The following is a 21,934-nucleotide window of genomic DNA, read 5'->3' as shown; positions in this document are numbered from 1 at the left end:
CCAATGTATCCTGTATCCGGTATCGATCCCATGTCCCGTCCTGTCCGGTATCCTGCTCGTCTGCCCCTGGATTCCCATTTTCCCGCGCCTGACTTCTCCAGCCCGCTTCTTCTGCCCAGCGATCGCTGAATTGAGTTGTTCTCTTCTTCTATTCTATTCTATTCTTATTTATTTTCATTGATAACAACCCAGTGAACAGTGTTTGCTACGAGATTATACATTGCACTCCAGGACAAACACGTAAGACTTAAAAGAGAAAAATTGATAAAAGATAATAGATAGACCTGCGACAATGGCTGGCAACCAGTTCGGGGTGTCCCCTGCCCACTGAGATGGGCTGCAGCACCCCCGCGACCCTAGTGAGGCCAAGCGGTGCAGAAAATGGATGTATTGATGGATCATAGAAAAAATATGTACAAAGTAGTGCTTGAAGACTTGCTTAAATTGTAAGTGTAGTTTATTTTAACAGTAATGGTGCAGTGAAAAATAATGCATCAAAACAATATTGCAATGAAAAGTAGCACAATAATATCTAGTAACAAACCCATTTTTCAATACAATTGGCAAGATATATATTTTTCACAGTGTTGCACGCTTGTTAAGCGTGATGATGGCCCTGGGGAAGAAAGTCTCTCTGGCCCTGTTAGTCCTTGTTTTAAGGGACATGTAGCACTTTCAGATACATAAACACACTACTAGGAAAAAGAAAAAAAAGCCTGTTCCCTTCAAATTTTACATTTCCCCATCAGATGCTACCTGGTATTTTTGTATTTGCTCGGCTGTGAGAGATGGTTTGAATTTCTCTAGGAAATGTGTGTTATTGATACTAGATGCCTCAATGTTTTCTTCTAAGGCCAACAGAGCAGTCTGAGACACAAATAACAACTTTTTACTGGAAAAGGTTTTGCATAAACTGAGATTTAAGTTTGGAAACGGTTCCTAATACCTTTTTAAAAAGAACGTCAGGATAAATAGGCAAACAAACTGACATGGTAGTGCTTGGAGAATGGTGTCGTAAGTACATTGTAACAACAGTGCGATAAAAAATAGTGTGATATCATTAAGCAGCAACAAAGTTCACAAATAAGTTGATAAATAACTTATGTATACTTATTTTTCAATACAACTGGCAAAATATATATTTTTCAGTCTTGCGCAATTGTTTAGGGTGGGGAGGGCCCTGGAGAAGGAACACTCTCTGAGCCTGTTGGTCCTTTTTTAAAGTTTTAGCAAGAATTTAGTTTGGTGTAAACTTCCATGTCATAAAAAGATAAAAATCTAGAAGCGACTACAGAATTTCAAAATACTGTTATTAATCGGTTATAAACTCATTTGACTCTTATTTTTTCAGGACAGTCTGTTTTCTCTGCAAACATTGTATGTTTGTGTTGGATCCTGTTTTCCCCCATTTGATCTTCCACACATTTGATAGTCCTGCCAATCTTTTTCTTCTTCCCGCCTGCAAACCAATCAGAACACACATAGCACAGATTGCGTCCGGGCTGTCATAGTTCTGGATCTCCCAAAGGAGCCGCCGTGAGTGAGGGATCAGGTCTGTGACCTGTTTTTGTGTGCGTGGGTGTGTGTTTGTCCCGTTGAGCTGAAATGTCACCTTGCTACGTTTGGTAAGTCTTTAGGGAGACACAACCAAGGTGTGCGTCTGGTCTTTCGACACGTATTTGTGATAATCATCAGAAAATTTGGCGTTAACTCAAATCTGGACTTTTTTTCCAGACAGAATAAATCCCTGTGTGGACGCAGCGTGGCCATGGCAACCCTCCTGCGCTGCATCTCCAATTCGTCTCTCACTTTGCTCCAGCAAGGGGTCCGTCACAAAATACCAGCCAGGAGGAGTTTTAGGACCTTCCCTTCATTATGGGACCAGAGAGCCAACAAAGGTAGGACAAACAGAGCTTCTGTTACTGAATTGTGGCTTTGTGGCTAATGTTGAATTTAATTTTAGTTACAGAGCCAAAGAGCCTGACTATCAGGCTTAACGTTTGGATAAGAAAACATCACCAATGGCAAAGTTTCGGCCATGCTTGCTTCACTGCTAATATGAGAGAGGTCAGATAAAGGTGACTTGAACATACTTTGGTTTTCAGGTCATTTCTACCTGAAACTAAATACAACTTTGATTATTTCTCAGTGAGAGTTTATAATTAAAATATTAGGTGAAGTTGTTTGGTCTTTCAAAGTCACTTTTCAAAGTTGCAATGCTCCTCTGTCCGTGCTAGAATGGAGGAGGCCTGAGCCATGCTGGCGGGCAGCCAATCACCTGCTGTCAGTGTCTCAATGGCAGCGTGGTCATGGCACCATTTACGGAGAGAAATGATAATATGACACTTGGTCACAACCATTCACATGCAGCTGTACTCCAGTGCTTGCAGAAACGAGAAAATACACAGCATATTGTTTTTTAGGCATCAGAGGTTCCTAAAATGTTTACAAAATAAATGCATTGTACTCATAAGTAAGAAATTGAAGATATTCTGTACATGGAAAGCTTCTACTAGTAATGTTATATTTATATATTTATATATATTTGTTGAAATATGTACATTGTCTTCCATTTTGACATGTGAAGACAAAAAAAATCTTTGATTTTTTTTTAAATTTCTAGGTACTCTCTACAAGGAGCTGGTGGTTGGTGTTCCCAAAGAGACCTTCCAAAATGAGCGGCGTGTGGCCCTCTCTCCTGCCGGGGTGCAGGCGCTGGTCAAGCAAGGCTTCAGCGTAAAGGTGGAAAGCGGAGCCGGAGAGGAGTCCAAGTTCTCCGACCAACAATACAAAGACGCAGGGGCCAGCATCACCGATGTCAAAGGGGCCCTCGGATCAGACCTGGTCCTGAAGGTTTGTGCAGCATCAGCAGACTGTATGAACCTTCAAGTACTGTTTGTGTCATATTAAGAACAGTTATATACTTCTTTAGGTGCGAGCCCCTAGTCTGAGCGAGGCAGAGCTTCTGAAACCAATGTCCACCCTGGTGAGCTTCATCTACCCAGCTCAAAACCCAGATCTGATGAAAAAGTTGTCTGAAAGGAAGAGCACAGTGTTGGCCATGGACCAAGTGCCAAGAGTTACAATCGCGCAAGGCTATGATGCACTCAGCTCCATGGCCAACATCGCCGGGTAAGGGTCAGGAGAAATTTGTTGGATGCTATTACATACATTTGCACTGATATAATAAGAAGTATCTGCCCAAAAAAAATGCTGATCATCAATGACGACATTTATAAATGGTTGTAGGTGTGAGATGGGTATGCATAGGTAAAGTTTAATGGATAACACAATGTCTCATTCTTTCATATGAAATCAATGCCCACACTTTCCACTTTAAAGTGCTACAACAAGAGTGTGCTGCGCACTTTCACACTTTGATGAAAATGGAATGCTTTTATGTGTGCCTTATAATTGCGGAACTACGGTAACTTGGCAGAAAATAAACTTTCTAATACGGTTACAATCCACTACTTTTGTAAATAAACTTCAACAGTTGGATCTCTGTACAAAACATTTACTTGAGCATCATTGGATAAAATAATAGACCCGTCAGTTTAGAGGTGTCTGTGACATCGTTGTTTTCATTGTAGGTACAAAGCTGTTGTCTTGGCTTCCAACAACTTTGGAAGATTTTTTACTGGTCAAATTACGGCAGCCGGAAAGGTACCTCCAGCAAAGGTACTATAAATTCTCAATTTAGGTTTTTATAGTTTTTTTACAGTGTGCATGTTTTCTTACTGCAGATCTCAAACAATAAATGTGCTGTCTTCAGGTCCTGGTCATCGGAGGAGGTGTAGCTGGCTTAGCAGCCGCAGGGGCAGCAAAATCAATGGGAGCCATAGTACGTGGATTCGACACAAGGTCTGCACTAGTAAGACAATAAATACAGTGTACTAGTACAGTGTTTACCATCCTTTTTGAAGCCAAGGCATACTTTTTCTATTTTTAAACTATGTCCCGAATATTTTTTCTTAAAATTGTGAAAATAAATAAAACTACCAAGGTTATGTTCAAGATTTATATATTATTTGGTGTATTTTTTTTTTTTTTGTGGTGCGGTCTTAAACAGCTTTATCAAACAAAATAAGTTATTAATTATACTGTATTACCTAATGAGCAGATCATAATGATCATTACTAATTATAACAACGAAGGAGGTAATCTGTTGCTACCTACTGATAATGTTACGATTACTCCGCTAATCATGCGAAAAAAGCTACAATACTGTACAATAAAATACTTTTTTCCCCCAAAAATAAGATTAGGCAATTTCTTGCAGCACACTAGACAAAGTCTCACAGCACAATAATCGAAAAACACTTGACTAGTAAATCAAATTTGTACTTTTAACCAATTTGTACTCAATTGAAGCGCACTAATGAACTACAAGTGATGAACTACTAAATAAACAGGGTGTTTCAAAAATCTTGGGCACATTTGAAGTCCCCATATCTCCTTAACTCGGAATGGTAGTAAGTTAAAATGTGTGCCATTTTAAAGGTTATTATATTAAGTATTTCGTAAGGCTATTGATTTTTTTTAATTCTCTTCTTCATTAATGGCTTTCCCTAAACCAGAAAGGATTTGTCTATGGGATTACAAGAGAGCTGTATGAGCTGAAGGTATGAATAATAAAAGTAAATGGTAAAGGTCAGCATTTATGGAGCGCTTTCAAGTCCATTGAAGACCTCCGAGGCTTTCCAGACGTTTTCTTAACAGTTTCCAAGATATTTAATGTCAAAATGTACACTGGACTTTTCAAACACCCTGTACTTTAAAGAAGACACTATTGGAATCCTAAAAACTCTGTGGTCTTCTTCAGACCAGCGGCTCTGGAACAGTTCAAGTCGTTTGGGGCGGAACCTTTAGAGGTGGATGTCAAAGAGTCAGGTGACGGGGTCGGTGGTTACGCCAAAGAAATGTCAAAAGAGTTCATTGAAGCAGAAATGGCGCTTTTCGCCAAGCAGTGCAAAGAAGTCGACATTGTCATCAGCACCGCTCTGATTCCAGGTCCGTCACTCCAGTACTTGTATTTTATTTTTCAATCGCTTTTCAAAATCGGTCAATATATAATAATTTTTTGTCCTCATCCCGTTCCCGTTTTAAAAAAAAAAATCTTATTCAGGGAGGAGGGCTCCTATTCTGATCAAGAAAGAATTTGTAGAATCCATGAAGGAAGGTTCGGTGGTGGTGGATCTGGCAGCCGAGGCGGGTGGGAATATTGAGACCACAAGGCCAGGAGAGCTGCACGTTTATAAGGTGAGTGTATTTTTTTGTTTGTTTTGTTGTAATATGTCAAAATAAGAAACTTGTAAATACACTATTTGTAGTTTATCTCCTTTTGTGTGTGCCTGTGTAATTGGAATTCTGGGTTTTTGGGTGAAGAAAAGGAAGGCTTTTTTCTTTTATCATTGTACTCTGGATGTTTTATCCAGCACTTTGAGTTCCAATGCATTTCCTGAAAAGGGCTTAACAAAATTGATTTGGTTTGCTTTAGAAAATGTATTTAGTTTTAATATCAATATAAAAAAGACTTGAATAAAATACAGCCAATCACGCAAATTGATTGAGAATAGTTTGATGTTGTTGGCTCCACAATTAATTCAAGTTGAATGGCCTGTCTTGTCATAGTTTCAAATGTCAATTTCAAATATGACGTCTTTAGCAGTCAATCTAACCAATTTTTTGTACTGTTTGCAAAGGCTAATAAATACACCATGCAAAATGTAGAAGGTAGGACTTATAACTGTGGTAACCAAAATAGCTTCATTCTTTTCTTCATAGTCTAGCTTCAAGAAATATCCACAAGCACGGTTATCAGAATAAAGCAAAGAATGGGAAAAAATAAACAAAGGGAATGTTAAGATGCCCACCAATAGCAATATATCTAAATCAGCGCATCTTAGTCATATTTAAATAGAATTAGTATGTCTTTATGTTTTGATAGTATGATTATTAAACTAGGAAAGGTTACACTTTTATAGTTTGGGTTTCAGGAGGATTTACATTACTGGCAGACAGGTCAGATCAAGAGATACCAAGGCTTTATAATGTCATCAATAAATCACTGAAAACATGTCTGCGACCCACTTCTGTGTCCAGACCCACCGGTTGAGAAACACTGATGTAGACAAATTTTCAATTTAGACATTTCTAATCCAGCAATACACCTTTTTAAGTTCTGTGTTTTCCTGAATTAGAACGTGACCCACATCGGCTACACGGATCTGCCCAGTCGCATGGCCACCCAAGCCAGCACCCTCTACTCCAACAACATACTAAAGCTTCTGAAGGCCATCAGCCCTGACAAAGACTACTTCCACTATGAACCCAAAGAGGAGTTTGACTATGGAACCATGGACCACGTCATCCGCGGGACACTTGTGATGAAGGTGGATTTGATTTGTAACCATAAGCTCTGTTAGCATTCATCAGAACCGCTCATGCGAGTTTTGTTTGCCAGACGAGTATTGAACATTTAAACACCTCATAATTGACATTCCCATACTCTTGAGCTCCCACATAATGTTTATTCAAGGCAAGGCATGCAACCTCAAAGTTACATATCAGATTCTTTCTCGTTAAACTAAGCACAGCTCAGCTTGCGTTACAGAGAAAAAAAAAATCAGAACCGCCGCTAAGTAGTTCTTGATTGCTGTTTGTTCATGCTAATCTTGAAATTTTTGTTTGGAGTAATTCACCCCATTGGCAAAGTCAACCACAACACAAGATGTTTCTCACGCAAACAATTGCACTATGTTGTTGTAATTCTGCCATCCGCTCTTAAACAATGACATGCTTCTGGGACGGCAACAGGATGGGCAGAATATGTTCCCGGCGCCGCTGCCGAAGACCGTCCCCCCTCCGCCGGTCAAACCGAAATCCGTGGCAGAGTTGGAGGCTGAGAAAGTGGCCGCAATTTCGCCCTTCAGACGCACAATGACGAATGCTGGCGTGTACACTTCAGGTTGGGAGAAGACACGCAAAGCCTAAACAAAAAACATGCATACTTGTAATAGGTTATGTACGGTCAAGTTAGCTTTCAGGACAAATTTCACCATTCAATTGAGCTCCTTGTTAGGAATAAAAGGAAATGACAAAAACTTGCAAAAAGTACAACAAAGAAATTAAATGTAATCTCAAATTTAATTTGTGATAATAATGTTTAAATCTGTGACCATGAGCAATGATTTCTTATTACGTCAAAGCAACCTTTTCAAACTCCAAAGGGAACGGAAACAAAACTCACCAAAACCCGTCCTTTGGGATCTACACCGTCACAGTTGGAGACAGCCCACCACTGGGAAACACTAGCTTGACTAGTTAGCTCCAGTTACTGTTGGGAAAGCTAGTGAGACTAGAAATTTAAATGCAAGTTTGTGCACCATTTGCACAGCAAATACAGTTGACAAATGGTTCCCGCTCACTATCTTGCAGCATTAATGATCAATAGCAAATCTTATAAGTTGATTTGAAATGACTCATGAGGTTTTGCTATTTGCCACAGTTTTTACCCCCCCCCCCCCTCCCTTTAAATAGCTGTCTTTGACTAAAATGAAGTCACCAGCTCAAGCATTTGGCTACAGTCAGTTCTTCTCTGCTGAACCCTGCAGGTCTATCCACCTGTCTGGCTCTGGGTCTTGTCTCCCCCAACGCAGCCTTCACCCAAATGGTGACCACATTCGGCCTGGCCGGAATTGTGGGGTACCACACTGTGTGGGGCGTGACCCCTGCGCTACACTCGCCTTTAATGTCCGTGACAAACGCCATCTCAGGTGACTTTTTCAGCCTTAGCTCTCTGTACGGAATAATTATCCGAACTTAGATAAGTCTGGATGTGGAATGGTTCCAGCTCTTTTTGCCCTTTTCAACAGGTCTGACAGCAGTTGGTGGTCTGGTTCTGATGGGAGGGGGCCTCACTCCATCCACACTTCCAGAGAGTCTTGCTTTAGCAGCTGCCTTTATTTCCTCCATCAACATTGCTGGTCTGTGTTTATCATTATTTTTTCCATTGCTTTTTTACCCCCACCCACCAAATTAAGTTATTCCCGGCCTTTGACGAATAGAGACGTCAAAACATTTTATCCTTACTATTAGTGAATTAAGGGTGTATGTTGTGTTGTTCGATGTGTCCTTAAAGGTATTCACAAAGACCAATTTGTTTTCAATTAGGCACCGAAAATGTAGTGTTGTTCCCTACAATTATGCAGATATTTTGCAAAATATTCCATGCGTCGGGGTACTCAAGAGATTCTCTCTCAAAGTTGACACATCTAGCTCATATCCTCTAGCTTTGATTAAATTAAAGAAACGCATCACTTTCAAAATGGCACATCCAACAACACAACTCCGAAATTGGAACTTTGCTTGGATACCCTTTTGCAGGGGCCTTGTGACTATTTTGCCAGGGTTGCGTGCTTCGACCTCCAAAATCTGCGTTGGGTAAATTTACCTGCCGCCGTAACAGGGTGCGTTCCTTGTTTACCTCCGCCTCGTTTAGGTATGCGATTGTAGCTTTTTCTTTGTTTCTTGTGCTGCGTGTGTCGCGGTCGTTAAACTATTGTCTGGCTAGCTCCCCGTTAGTGTCAAGTGCTGAAGGCTTCCTGTTTTGTTTGCTCCTGGTTAGGCCCAGTAAACAGCAGAAAGTGAGTCGTTCAGACGGCTAGCCGGCTCGCCTGCAGGGTCCATTGATTTATTCCTCGGTTTGCGTTTGTCCCCGCAGACGTTTTTCGCTCTCGGTTCCTGGTTCGCCTGGCTGCTCACTGCTTGTTTTTTGTCAGCCAGTTCTTCCCGAGGCAGCATGCGCCTTTCGTTGAGTTAGCCCACATTAGGTATCTGTGTGTTATTTTTGGCAGTTGGCCCCTTTTGGCTGCTCGCACTTTTTGTACCATTACTGCATCCACCTGCTACACAACGCCTTAACATTCTCCACACAAACTACCAAAATTTTGCTTAAAACACTTGTAACCTCTTTGACTAATAAACACGTAAACAAATTCTGTGAGTGGCTTCCTTCGGGCCCCTTGATCTTTACGTAACCTCTCAGCTCAGGAAGTCAAAGACAAGACAGGCTCTCCTCAAAATGCACTATCTGGGAAAATAATTGGAATATACCAATGAAATATATATCGATTTTGCTTCCTCACATTTTGCATGTTTTGGAATTTGGGAAAACTCTTGGAAAGTTAATCATTTTATCTTTTAAGAATGTATTAACAATGCCCAACTAAGTTCAAAGAGCTCTTATGCTTTATTTTCCATTGCGCCTATCTGGTCTTCTATTTTTTATCAGAGCTGTAACGTTTGTGGAAAGGAGAGGGGTGAAGAAGGACGTCATGCTTGTCACCACAGTTATTTAGTTAGTGTAGCATGAAAATGACGAAAGAAAGCTCAAGAAAGATGGAAAGGGAATAGTTTATTCGAGCGCATCTAAAAATGCACGTACTTGGACGTGCATCGTGAATGAGCTGAATAAGGCTGTAATAATGACTTTAAACCTGAAGATGGCACCAGATAAGAACTAGTTTCAAATTCTGTATTGCTGCCTTAAATACAATTCTAATTTTAGGTGGATTCCTGATCACCCAGCGAATGTTGGACATGTTTAAGCGTCCGACTGACCCGCCTGAGTACAACTATTTGTACATGTTACCTGGAGCTGCATTCGTTGGTGGATACGGTGCATCTGTGGCGGCTGGTTACAGCATCGAGCAGGTGAAAAAGCATTTAGCTAACCTCTTTATTATTTAGATAATTTTTTCATTAAAGGGACACTGTGTAGTATTTGACCATTAGATGTCGCTGTATTGTGTCGTGCAACCTAAAACGAGTTTGGTCACTGTGAGTCTTTGTTTTTTTCAGTTTCAGTTTCGGTGCACAAGATAATGACGACTACCAGTCAATTATTACATATTTTACCTTTAATGATTCCATGTTAAATCAAAATACTGTGTGCATTCTGATGCATGTTATTGTATTAAAGACCTAGGAAAAAAAATAATAATAACACAAAATGTTTTCTGGCCATGGAAGTGTGCTAAAGTGCTTGTAAAAATTCAATATTGTAATTAAGTACAGTTACTAGTTACTTTGTTAGAAAATGAATTGCTTTACCCCCCCAAACCAGATTACTGACACCCAAAAGTAGCTTGTTACTTTGAAATTAACTATCTAATTACAAATTACCCTATATACCAGGGGTGGCAAACAAGTTTGACACAAAGAGCCGAAATTTTTAACTGTCAGAGTCAAAGAGCCACACCACGCACTGACCTGCCATGACAGACAGACACACACAAACACACACAATTAAAAACATATTATTTCCCATAACACACTCATCTCCTTACAATACAAGTATTGTTCTTGTGTTGATTTCAAAGAAAGTGTCCACCCTCAATACACACAAAAAAAACTAAACATGAAAGAAGGCAAAGAGCCACAGTATATAGATAATATGATGAGGCAAAGAGCCGCATTCTTATTGGCCAAGAGCCGCATGCGGCTTTAGAGCCACGTGTTCGCCACCCCTGCTATATACATACATAAAAGCGGGCCGCCCAAAACTGTTAAAAACAGCCCCAAAATGGAGAAAAATAAAAATAAAGGTTATACAATAATTTGCGGAAGCGGTGAACCCATTATATTTCTTGGCTTGTGCAATCTTAAAAGCTTGCAAATTAACAAAGCCAAGACACTCCATATGCATTTTGTCTTTTGTCTTCAAACCACTAGACATCATTTCCTTTTTTCGTCAGGTATAGTCTTTTGCAAAAATGATTCTACAAATGAAAAGTCCAAAGATTAGCACTCTTTTACCATAAATCTGATGGTCATGTTTGCCCCGTTGATTTTGTTGTTCATGTATAAGCCCTGGCCCCATCCATTGCGCTGCCAACCGTTCCCTCTGTTGACACACAACCAAACATGCGCATACCCCATGATTTTGATATTGTATCTTATTGTTGGATGTAAGTATTTAAGATAGGATGAATATCAGAATATCATTAGGGAGAAATTAGGTGTTCTCATACTCTACTTGAGACGGCGCCACCGTAACTGTATTCAGTTGTATTTTTCATTTAGATATAAACAGGTCTACCCATCTATAGTATTGTATTCAGTGGTGTTTTACTAGCAAATTGAGGAATGTATGTTACTTAATATGGCAAAGCAGAGCCGTCAAAGAACAGAAGACAGAATACTTCAAAAAATAGCGGAGTTACACACCATGTTGTAAAAATAGTGAGATAGAGATGGTGATATACCGTAGATAGAGAAAAGTAATCGTGTTCTAGGAATGCCTCTTTTGTAACGCGTTACTCCCAACACACTGTGTGATTGAAAATTGTGGTGTTCCTCAGATGATGTACTTGGGCTCGGGCTTGTGCTGCGTGGGGGCCCTTGCAGGCCTCTCAGCTCAGGGCACTAGTCGTCTTGGAAATGCGCTGGGCATGATGGGAGTTGCAGGAGGCATTGCCGCCACCCTCGGGGCCCTCAAGCCTTCCCCAGAACTGCTGTCACAGATGTCCTTGGCCATGGCCACTGGAGGCACTCTGGGTAGGTAACTTTTAGACCACACATTCTGCCGTGTGCGACTTTCAAGCTGTTTCCAAACTGTATGATTCTGCAATCACTCATTTTTCACAGGGGTTGCGTACCAAATACCCCCGCCACAGTCAAACCCTGCGATGTAAAAACTTTATTTATTTGTTTGTTTTTATTTGTTTATTTATTTACAAGCATAGTGGCCCTGCGTTGCCGGGCATTCTACTCGCGCGAGATTATTGGGGCTGTGGTTTGTTGAAAAAGCGCCAGAGAGTCATTTGGAAGTGCCAAAGAGCCACAGCTCCAGAGCCACTGGTACACAAAGGCACATCAATTTTGTTGGTATTTATTTGGGATGCCTTGACATGAAAATTAATGTTAGATGATAGGCACAATTCGACACTTTCGGCGCATTATGTATATGTAAATGTAAGACACACGAATGCATGAAGTAAATGAATGAATGCTTAAAAGGATGCTATGGAAGAGGGCACAAGCCCCCAGGCATTAAATTGCATTCATCATTTCATGTCATGTTATTTTGTTCATATGCTCGTACATGTTTGCTGATGTTGTCTTGTAGTTGCACTTTAATTATTTTACACTTTTTTTTTAGTTTTTGTTTTGTACTCAAGGGGCAGCTGACAGGGGGACCAGAGAGTGAGCGCACCGAACTTCATGGTTGTCCTTTGATGTGTGCAACATCAATATACTTTTAACTAAAATTGAAATCCTGCAAAGTAATCCTTAGTTTTAATAAATATGCCAGTAAAATAATTAAGTTTTTTTTCTGTCATTGTGGGGGAAAAAATAATTACATTTTTGGTATATTGATAACATAGAGCTGTTACATGTGTTCGTTACTTCCCAAGTGTTAAGGATATGACAGAGTGTGCAGTTTCTTCATGCGTGAGAAGGTAAGCAGGACATTGCGGTTCAGCCCATGAGAATATTTATTCTTAACAGCAAGCAAACAAGAACACGGCTCCATCCAATCCAACATGGCAAGCAACAATCAGCAAAACGAAATATGGTGCGTGTGTAATGACGTCACTCAATAGGAAACGTCTTACCGCAATTTCACGAGTAAGAGTGCTATAAAATTGACAAATCTTAACACCAACCCTGTTTATTATACATTGAAACTACAAACCCAATATCCAGGCTTGTTTGTTCAAAAAAAATAAAAGTACTGTACATCATTAACTTTTTTAACTTCTGGACTGTCAAATTAGTTTTTACATTACATGATACTTTGTCGCCATCATGTAGACAATGTGGAAAACTGTATTTACTTTCCATAGTCGGGGGTCGGCTAAAGAAAATGTTTGAGAAGCCATGTTGGACCCCCGAAAATGTGTCAGGAGCGGTGAAAAATGAAAAGCCTTACGTAGGCCTTATAGGGAAAGGAACACATACTGTGTCTATCTATATTTATTTGTTAAGAATATGTTCTGTTAGTGTTCCTACAAAAAAAAACATATATTTTTCAATCATCAAACATTTTTGAAAAAGTGATAAAGTGCTAGTGGGAGCCAAAGGGCCACATGTGGCTCCAGGGCAAGTTTAGTGGGTTAGAGAAGTCCAACTTTGTTGGCGATAGAAAGCGTCTACCTCTACCTTTTAGTGTTTTTGGGGGCCCAGAGCGTTTTGTTGCCATGATGGCTTTTAGTGAAACTTGACAATGAAAAGGATGTGCACAAACGTCAAGTAGGTTTTCTTGAAGCCAATTTACGCAAGTGTACAACCGCAACGTCATTGACAAGATAAAAGGGGGCGGGCGAGTGATTTGCCGATCAGAATGCTGAACACACTGCACGATGAAAATCCTCGAAGCAGTGAAACCGAAATTAGTCAACCGCAATACAGCAAGGGATTACTGTATTGTGAAAAATGGCACGGTCAAATTTTATTTGAGAAAAGGCACCAGATGTTTCATGACGAAAGTAATAGGTGTGCACTGAAATAGACAGAAATATGCGTAACAAGATATGTAAAAGCTTTACATGGTCATGCATTTGTGCCAATCATTGTAATAATTCACAGATGTGTGGGTTAAATGCCCATTCGGCAAATTTAAAGTGACATGACTTTCGGAGATATAAGTGAAAGAGAATCCCTGGATCCACTTCAAATACAAGTTGTAAAAAAAGTATTTAGCCTTTTTTTCTGCAGTTTTTGCAATTTCACTGCAGAAACATCTCAAGACATACCACCATATTCAAAAAAATGAATTACAGTATTTAATTCAACCCCAGAGAAATAACTTGTTCCGTGGCATGTATTGCAATATGTGAAGACAGGAATACCAGGAATATCACTATGTATTACTGCTACCAGAGCAAGTTTTGATTTGTAATAAATGAATAAAATGTCGAAAAAAAGTGAATTGAAAGGATTCCCAGTTATGGCTAGTTTTAAAGGAACAATGTGTCGTATTTAGTGCTTCCTAGTAGTAAAAATAACTTCATCAATTGAAGAAAAACAATATTGATTTAAATAATAAGCAAAAACACATGAACTATCATATAAACATACATTTTAAATACTCGAAGGCGTCACGACCAGAACGGAATTAGGACCAAGATGCGTAACGTTAAACACAAGTTTATTGAGATATAAAGGAAAGGCAGCGCCCTCGATCTGGTGCTCGCTGGACGCGGGAAGCAAGCCGCTTACAGAATCGGAACGTGTTCCGAATGCGGAAGTGGATTTTCCGGAGCGGGAGATCGTGGTGTCGAAAAACAGGTCGTGGCCGGAGACAAACGGGGAAATCAGGAACGGACGAGTGGAAAACGGGTGTAAAAAGCGGGACTGACAGGAGTCAGAGTCAAAGTGGTTGCCTTGTAGGAACAGAGGTCCGCTGACGGACTGACAACAGGTTAGTGAAAGGACGGAGCTTAAGTAGGACGGGGAACCAATCAGGAAGCCAGCAGCAGCTGGCGCCAAACAAGCGGGCACAGGTGAAATTAATCAGTCATCATGACAGTAGGTTGAGAAATTTGCATTTATTTTACATTACAATAGCCTCACCTAAAGGTAGCAAACAGAATTGTCTGCCATGTTGCTGTTATGGGTACCCGAAAACCTCAAGTAAAATGGTCATCACTTTCAGTCTTCATAGTATGTACTCTTCCTTGTGCTTTATTTTAGGTTGCACTACACCATACAGTGAAATTTTGTGGTCAAATAATACATATTGTCCCTGTAAAACTGGCAAATAGTAGAAAATGATTAAAATCTGGGCTGTTCTGGAAATAGTATAGTATTAACAACAATAATAATGATAATAGTATAAAAAAAAAAACAGTAAAGAATAAAAGTAAAAATAATTAAGATTGCCCCTTAATATAATAGTGATACTTATTTATGACTATTATATAAATGACTTTCATTCAATTAATAAACGTTGCTCAACAATCACAAATTTTAAAGAAATATTAATAATGAGAAAAAAATACATTACCGAGTTTGTACGGGTCCTTGAAATTTATCAGTTTTAATGTTGTCGTTTCATGGATTGAAAGTGCTTGAATTTTTAGTGAAGTGCTTGTAAATCGAATCGTTGCGATGTTTCTCAACAAACCTGCTTAAAAATGACGTTGACACTTCCCTCTGGTGGCTTCCCTTTGCCATTGCATTTCTTCCTTTGTGATTGATGGCAGTTGGCTGTGATTGATGGCAGTTGGCATGTGTTTGTACCGCATATGGACATTTATTGTGGGCCATGCAAAATATAAAGGTAGTGTTTCCCAATGGTAGATTGTAATGGGAGGAACTTCCTTTAACTGAAAATGTAAGCTTCATATTGGTTGGTTGGATCCCTTAACCACTAGAGTTGTAGGGGCACCATTTCCTGTGGTGAGTCTTGGGCAAGAATTTTGTAGGAGACACAAAAGCTCAAATGGACAAACTTTCTATACGTCTTTCTCAATTGTTCCAAGCGGGAAAACAATTTCAAAAGAAAATCCACTGTTCTCTTTCATCACCATCATTGGATCTTGTAAAGATCATTAAAAATAAGAATGACGGGTGATGTTCAGCACAATCCCACATGGCTTTGAATTTTCTATATTGTTTTGGGGGGACGCGGAAGGGCTTGTTGTTTTGCTCTTTGAAGTTCAGACCCAATTGCTTAGAGTAGAGGAACAAAAAGCAGGAGACTCATGTTTTTTGTTATTATTTTTTGGATCGACAAAATATTCTCAGACATTCTCAATTTGTGTAGAAATTTTGAGTTAATGACTGTATTGTGCAGCCGAACATTTATTCAGATGCATTCGATTTTTTTAGGGACGCTGTGTAATACTTGACCTCTAGCGGCCAGAGAGAGCATTTGATTTGCACTTATTAAAAAATATCTAACTTTTGATAGAAATGATGGACTCTTTTTTTTGACATACTTAGAAGTTTATGGCGGCCCGGATTAAATCATCCAGACGCGTATGTTTGACATGCCTGCACTTCACCATACAGCATATATGTCAACTCATGGCCCGTGGGCCAAATGTGGCCTGCCACATCACCTTATGTGGACCTTGAGACAATGATGAGACAAGCACAAGAGAAACAAGGACTTTCAGTTTTAAATAAGTCCCCCGAGATGTAGCCAAATTCAGACGGCACTCGCAAAGCACCCAATGTAGCTCCATTTGCTGATGACAATTAATCAACCAGAGAACATTGAGGAAACTCATCCTTATGTCATTTTACTTGAAAAACAAGTCACGGACACGCTGTTTAAGGCAATACGAGTGTCTTCAGAAGTTTCAAGAAGCTGTTGCTCCTTTCTATAATCCATATGAAATCTAACAGCAACTTTCCCATATTTTAGTGAACAATTTCATAAAAAATACAAATAAAATGCAGAATTATTTTTGAATCATTAATTAAGTGTTTGTATGCTATTTCTATCAGTTTCCAGTCTACACAAGTTTCTTATTGGTGAATAAACTGTAGTGGAAATAAATTCAAATGTTTTTTTTCCATAAATGCACAGTTGATAAACAATACAAGACATTGCCCTAACCCGTAATATTCAACATTATTTTTACAATCAAAATCTTACATGTATCATAATTTAATTGCAAGCTTTCGAAAAGACTCCCAACCCTCCAGTTAAGGCACACTTTTTATGCCAGCTTCTACTAGTCTGGCCCCCTTGAGAATGTTTTTTTCTACTATGTGGCCCCCGAGCTAAATTAGTTTGACGCCCCTGCCATACAGCGTCATTGAGGGTCAAATAATACAAACTTCCCTTTTAAATAAACAGTTTGTGGTTGATCAAAATGTCAGGAGTGGTTAAACAAAAAAACATATAAAAGAATATAATTTATCTACCCTGCACTTAACATTTACTGTCTGTATGCCGGTGCGCAGGTCTAACCATCGCCAAGCGGATCGAAATCTCCGACTTGCCCCAGTTGGTGGCGGCGTTCCACAGTCTGGTGGGCCTGGCGGCGGTCCTCACCTGCGTGGCGGAGTACATGATAGAGTTCCCCCACCTGGACACTCACCCTGCCGCTGGCGTGCTAAAGACTGTGGCCTATTTGGGCACCTACATCGGAGGCGTCACCTTTAGCGGATCGCTAGTCGCCTATGGCAAGCTGCAAGGTAGGGTGGCAGATACTGGGATTTTTGATAACAAGTCGAGGGCTGCTGGCTAGTAGGCGTGAATTTTGGCTGTCCGAAAGGTTACTCGGCGGTGCGGGAAGCATCCGCTGTTTTTGTTTTTTATTCAATCTTTATCTTTAATTAATTGTTTTTTTTTTCCCACAAAGGAGTGAACAGGCAATAACTGAAGTGCGATGTAATGCAAACAATGTAATGTAAAAACATATAACAGAGGGATAACATGTGCGGTCTCTTCTCATCATCAATCATTTTCCTCATGTTGAGGATTTTGAGTTTTTCCTTGCCCTCGTGTAGGTTTTAGATCAGGGGATGGTGTAATAATAGTCTGTGGTTTGCAATAATCTGTGGTCTGTGCAGTCCCTTGAGACTCTTTGTGATTAAGGGCTATACAAATTAAGATGACTTGACTTAACAGAATAAAAAGGAAAATACTTTAATGACCATGTCCAAACAAAAGTTAAGAGAGTCAAACCAAAACAAGCAATAATGTTACAAAATACGAATACTGTGTAATAATGTCAACAAGACGACTAAATTTTTGTATTTTCCGGACTATAAAGTGCACCCAAAATATCCAAATTAGCCAGGGATTCAAAACAGCGCCTTGTAATCCAATGCGCCTTCATAAAGCCGGTGTTGTGAAATTCTTTCCTACCCCTCGAGACGTCCTACTAATGGCCTGTGCGCACACACAGCACTGACAGCAATCTGTGCTCTTTAAAAGTGTTGATTACTTAAGATTTTTGTTTTTATTTAGTCTTATTTGACTCTTACTGACCTGGCTCTTAAGCCTGGTCTGTTTGTCTTTGGTAACTTTCTAATCGTTTGTTAACTACGGTAATCACGCAGTGTATGTATGCATCCCAACCCTCATTTTGTATCATCAGTTAAAGTTTGCAATAATTTTGAGTTTCAGTGTTGCTTGTTTTACTTGATTATAAAGAAAACAAAATTGCTGCTGTCAGGTAAACCCTTAAAAGGACGTCTCTACAGGGTAGGTCGTTTCAGCAAAACTTCAGGAATACAGTAAATAAATCCATAAATCATTAATCACAACAAGATGCTTCTACATACGGTAGCCATTTATGGATGAATTGATTCATTCAAGTTGTGAAACAAGATTCCGTAATATTTATGTTCTATAAAATAAGTATTTTGTTTTAAAGTCTGTTTTAACGTCATGGACCTTATTTATGAAAACAAATCTTTCACAAATATTTATTTTTATTTTGAGGTACTTCTTGTAATCAGGTGTGTCTTTATGGTCTGGAAAATACGCACCTTATATTGCAAAATATATTAGAAATAAAATCAGTTGTGCAAATAAAGTGTAACAGCATCTGGATGAAATTTGAAAGCTATAATGAATGTATAATCTTACGACAGACTAACAACATTATTTTAGTGATAGTTAAAAGAGGAACATGTAACGTTGTATCGATCTTAAGACAATAGTATCACTTCAATCACGTACTGGGTCAGTATCGATAATGGTGATATTTGGATTTTTCCCCTGTGACTGGTTGGCAACCAGTTCAGGGTGTCCCCTGCCTACTGCCCGAAGATGGCTGGGATGGGCTCCAGCACCCCCGCGACCCTACTTAGGATAAGTGGTGCAGATAATGGATGGATGGATGGATTGTTTCACGCACCCTTACTGCAAGGTGCGTCACTGTGATTCGGAGAATCCAAGAACAAGCTCCACTTACTTTTACAATTACTGTTTGGGGATTTTTTCTTAAACATACAATATTCTTCGTAATCATCCCAGCTTCGTCTGTTTCTGATTTTGTCTTTGATCAGTTAAAAGCACAAATGATCTGCAAGGTAAAAAGGCCATGCATATTGACTGTGTTGCAGCAGACACATTTTTTTAACATTCAATAATGGTTATGTTTACATTCGATATTCATTTTAATGCACATATGTTTTAAGGTATTTTTGTCCACCAAAGATTATAGCCACATAAATAAAACCTAAAGATCAGACACTTAAAAAAGCCATAAAAGTGTTTTTTGACTTCAAGAGATTATATATACTGTAATCGTTCGTTTTTCACTGAGGTTACATTCCAAATATGTCCCGCGATAGTCAAAACCTGCGATGTAGAAAACTTTATTCATCTATCTTTACTCTTATCTTTACTCAACAGCAAAACTCAATTTCCAGGCTCAATTATTTGTTTAACAAAAACGAACCTTACTTTATAAATGTTTTTATAAAAGAATAACTTCTCTATTATCGAGACCGAGTGGAAACATATGTTAACCTGGAGATCGATGGGCACTTGTCAGTCTTGTTTTTCAACTGCCTGACGTGTTGTTTGTCAGTGGAGTTGTAAAAGTTTAGTTTTAAAAACGGCTGCCCTCGTCAAGCTACAGCTAACTCGATTGATGGGAGAACATTTTCGGGAAGTTTTGTGGCGGCAACAGAAGCACTGCATTGTGGGATTCTTAGTTTGAAAGTTAAGTGTTTCATAGAGCCAGGCCATTATAGTAGATGTATATAAAATGTTTTCACTGGCCAGATAAAATTGTACGCCGGGCCAGATGTGGCCCTTGAGTTTGACACCTGTGCTCTAAACCTATGGCCCAAACAAGGAGAGAACTAATTAGAGAAGCAACAAAGGAGTCCCTGATCTTATTGGATGTCCTGCAGGCATACACAGCTAAGGTGGGACAATCTGTGTACTATTATTATTATTATTATTATTATAACTATTATTTGTACTCTGCATAAATCTGCCCTTAAAGGAAGAGTGGCAAAAGAAAGACCTTTCTGAAAGAATACCATAAAAAGGCCCGTTTAACGTTTGCAAGAAACCATATGATAGACACAAATAACGTGCGGAATAAGGTGCTCTGGTCAGATGAACTTTTTGGGCTGAATGCAAATCGTTATGTTTGCCGTAAGAGTAACACAGCATATGACCCTGAAAATACGATCCCCACTGTCAAATATGGTGGTGGCAGTATCATGCTCTGGGGTTGCTTTTTTCCAACAGGGACTGAGAAGATTCTTAGAGTTGATGGGAAGATGGGTGGAGCCAAATACAGGGCAATTCTGGCACAAAATCTGTTGGAGTCTGCAAGAGACCTGAGAATGCGGGTTCACTTTCAAACAAGACACCATTTCATAACATAAATCAAAGTCAACTATGGAATGGTTTAAAACAAACAATATAAAGATGTAAGAATGGCAAATTCAAAGTCCAAACTTCAAATTCTATAGAACATTTGTGGAAAGATCTGAAAATGCTGTGCAGGAATGATCACCATCAAGCCTTAAGGAACTTGAGCCGTTTTGTAAGAAGAATGGGCAAATATTTCTGTTTCAAGATGTGTAAAACCTGTAGAAACATACCGAAAATACTGTTGTGATTGTAGCAAAAGGAGTTTGTATGTTCTCCCCGTGCTTGCGTGGGTTTCCTCCGGGCACTCCGGCTTCCTCTCACGTTCCAAAAACATGCATTTCAGGTGAATTGGCCGGTCCGAATTGTCCCTAGGTGTGAATGAGCGAGCGAGTTGTCTGTCCCTGTGTGCCCTGCGATTGGCTGGCAACCAGTTCAGGGTGTCCCCTGCCCACTGCCCGATGATTGCTGGGATGGGCTCCAGCACCCCTGCGACCCTACCGAGGATAAGCGGTGCAGCTAATGAGATGAGATGAGGTTGTACTAAGTATTACCTCAAAGGGGGCTGATATTTCTGCTACGCCTCCTTTTAAATGTTTTATTGTATACATTTTCAAATATTTTCATTTCAGGTCACATTTTTGCAATTCATGTATTCTTCTTTTGTTCTGGAAAATGTCAACAAATCTACTCAAATTTTGTAGGCCTCCTGAACTCTGCTCCTCTGATGTTGCCTGGACGTCACATGCTGAACGCCGGCCTCATGGCAGCATCAATGGGAGGCATGGTTCCCTTTATGCTAAGTTCCAGCTACAGCACCGGAATGGGATGTCTAATCGGTGTATCTGGACTGTCCACTGTTATGGTGAGTTTGCAAATGATAAAAAGAGTAGCAAGAATTAGTATTACAAAAATCTCATTATGAAAATAAGGTTATACAGAAAGGTATGTTTATTGCCACAATCCCGATGAATATATAAGGCATAAAAAAGCCAACCCAAGGATTGCCTAAAAATATGTTGCGTGTGTGCCCCCACTTGTCTAAAAACAGCATAGATTGAGCTAATGCCGCCCCCATACGCGGGTGTTGTGCTTCTTAACTTAGCCATTTACATGGAAAGCTGTCTCATTGTTAAAAACCATCCTGTCATCTTCAATCTTTTGTTGCACTGCAATGCAAAATACAAAACAAGCTTGTTTATCAGTGACCATCAACTGTTGGTTTAACTGTAGCTTGTAAAGTGTCATGTACAGTCATCTTCTTAAGTCACGACAAACAGTTGTTGTAGGACACTGAAGTTCCACACTGGCTCTTCTGATCGATGTACAGGTGCTCCAATGGAGAGCACCTTGAACTTGTACGATCACATCTCCTGAAGTTGTTAGCACTGGGCATAAGCAACCATTCCTTATGAATTTACTATGACATCTCACTATGTGTTTCCTCTCTGGTGCCTCCTTTCTGAATTTTCTGTAAAATCTGTGTTGAACAACAGTCCCAAGATCCAGGTTTTTCAATTTCAAGCATACAAAACGCCTTCTCTAGTTGAGTGAAAGCCATTAACTGGTCTGAAAATAAATTGAAAAAATCAATAGCCTTACAAAAAAATAATGACGTAA

At 39.6% G+C, this 21,934-nt stretch overlaps 1 protein-coding gene across 5 annotated transcripts in view; it reads left to right on the top strand.

Annotated features, from left to right (window-relative positions):
• The window catches only part of nnt2 (nicotinamide nucleotide transhydrogenase 2), a 35,542-nt gene that overhangs the window by 5,666 nt on the left and 7,942 nt on the right, over positions 1–21,934 (top strand). For 2 of the 5 annotated variants that reach the window (XM_088334339.1, XM_088334335.1), the window contains exons 2-16: positions 1,735–1,898; positions 2,624–2,853; positions 2,933–3,132; positions 3,594–3,681; positions 3,776–3,864; positions 4,826–5,013; positions 5,129–5,262; positions 6,204–6,395; positions 6,820–6,970; positions 7,617–7,778; positions 7,878–7,988; positions 9,572–9,717; positions 11,367–11,562; positions 16,930–17,163; positions 21,019–21,179. In XM_088334339.1, coding sequence (XP_088190465.1) covers positions 1,769–1,898; positions 2,624–2,853; positions 2,933–3,132; positions 3,594–3,681; positions 3,776–3,864; positions 4,826–5,013; positions 5,129–5,262; positions 6,204–6,395; positions 6,820–6,970; positions 7,617–7,778; positions 7,878–7,988; positions 9,572–9,717; positions 11,367–11,562; positions 16,930–17,163; positions 21,019–21,179 — 2,412 coding nt within the window. In that variant the 5' untranslated portion in view covers positions 1,735–1,768. Of the gene's footprint in view, positions 1–1,486; positions 1,626–1,734; positions 1,899–2,623; positions 2,854–2,932; positions 3,133–3,593; positions 3,682–3,775; positions 3,865–4,825; positions 5,014–5,128; positions 5,263–6,203; positions 6,396–6,819; positions 6,971–7,616; positions 7,779–7,877; positions 7,989–9,571; positions 9,718–11,366; positions 11,563–16,929; positions 17,164–21,018; positions 21,180–21,934 lie in introns of those variants that run through there. The other 3 variants (XM_088334337.1, XM_088334338.1, XM_088334336.1) reach the window with 2 other exon arrangements.

The sequence above is a fragment of the Urocampus carinirostris genome, chromosome 4, assembly GCF_059441175.1.
Source record: "Urocampus carinirostris isolate Australia breed hairy pipefish chromosome 4, RoL_Ucar_1.0, whole genome shotgun sequence".
NCBI lineage: Eukaryota > Metazoa > Chordata > Actinopteri > Syngnathiformes > Syngnathidae > Urocampus > Urocampus carinirostris.
Note: the sequence above shows the minus strand (reverse complement) of the source record. Positions and strands in the feature narration are given on the sequence as shown.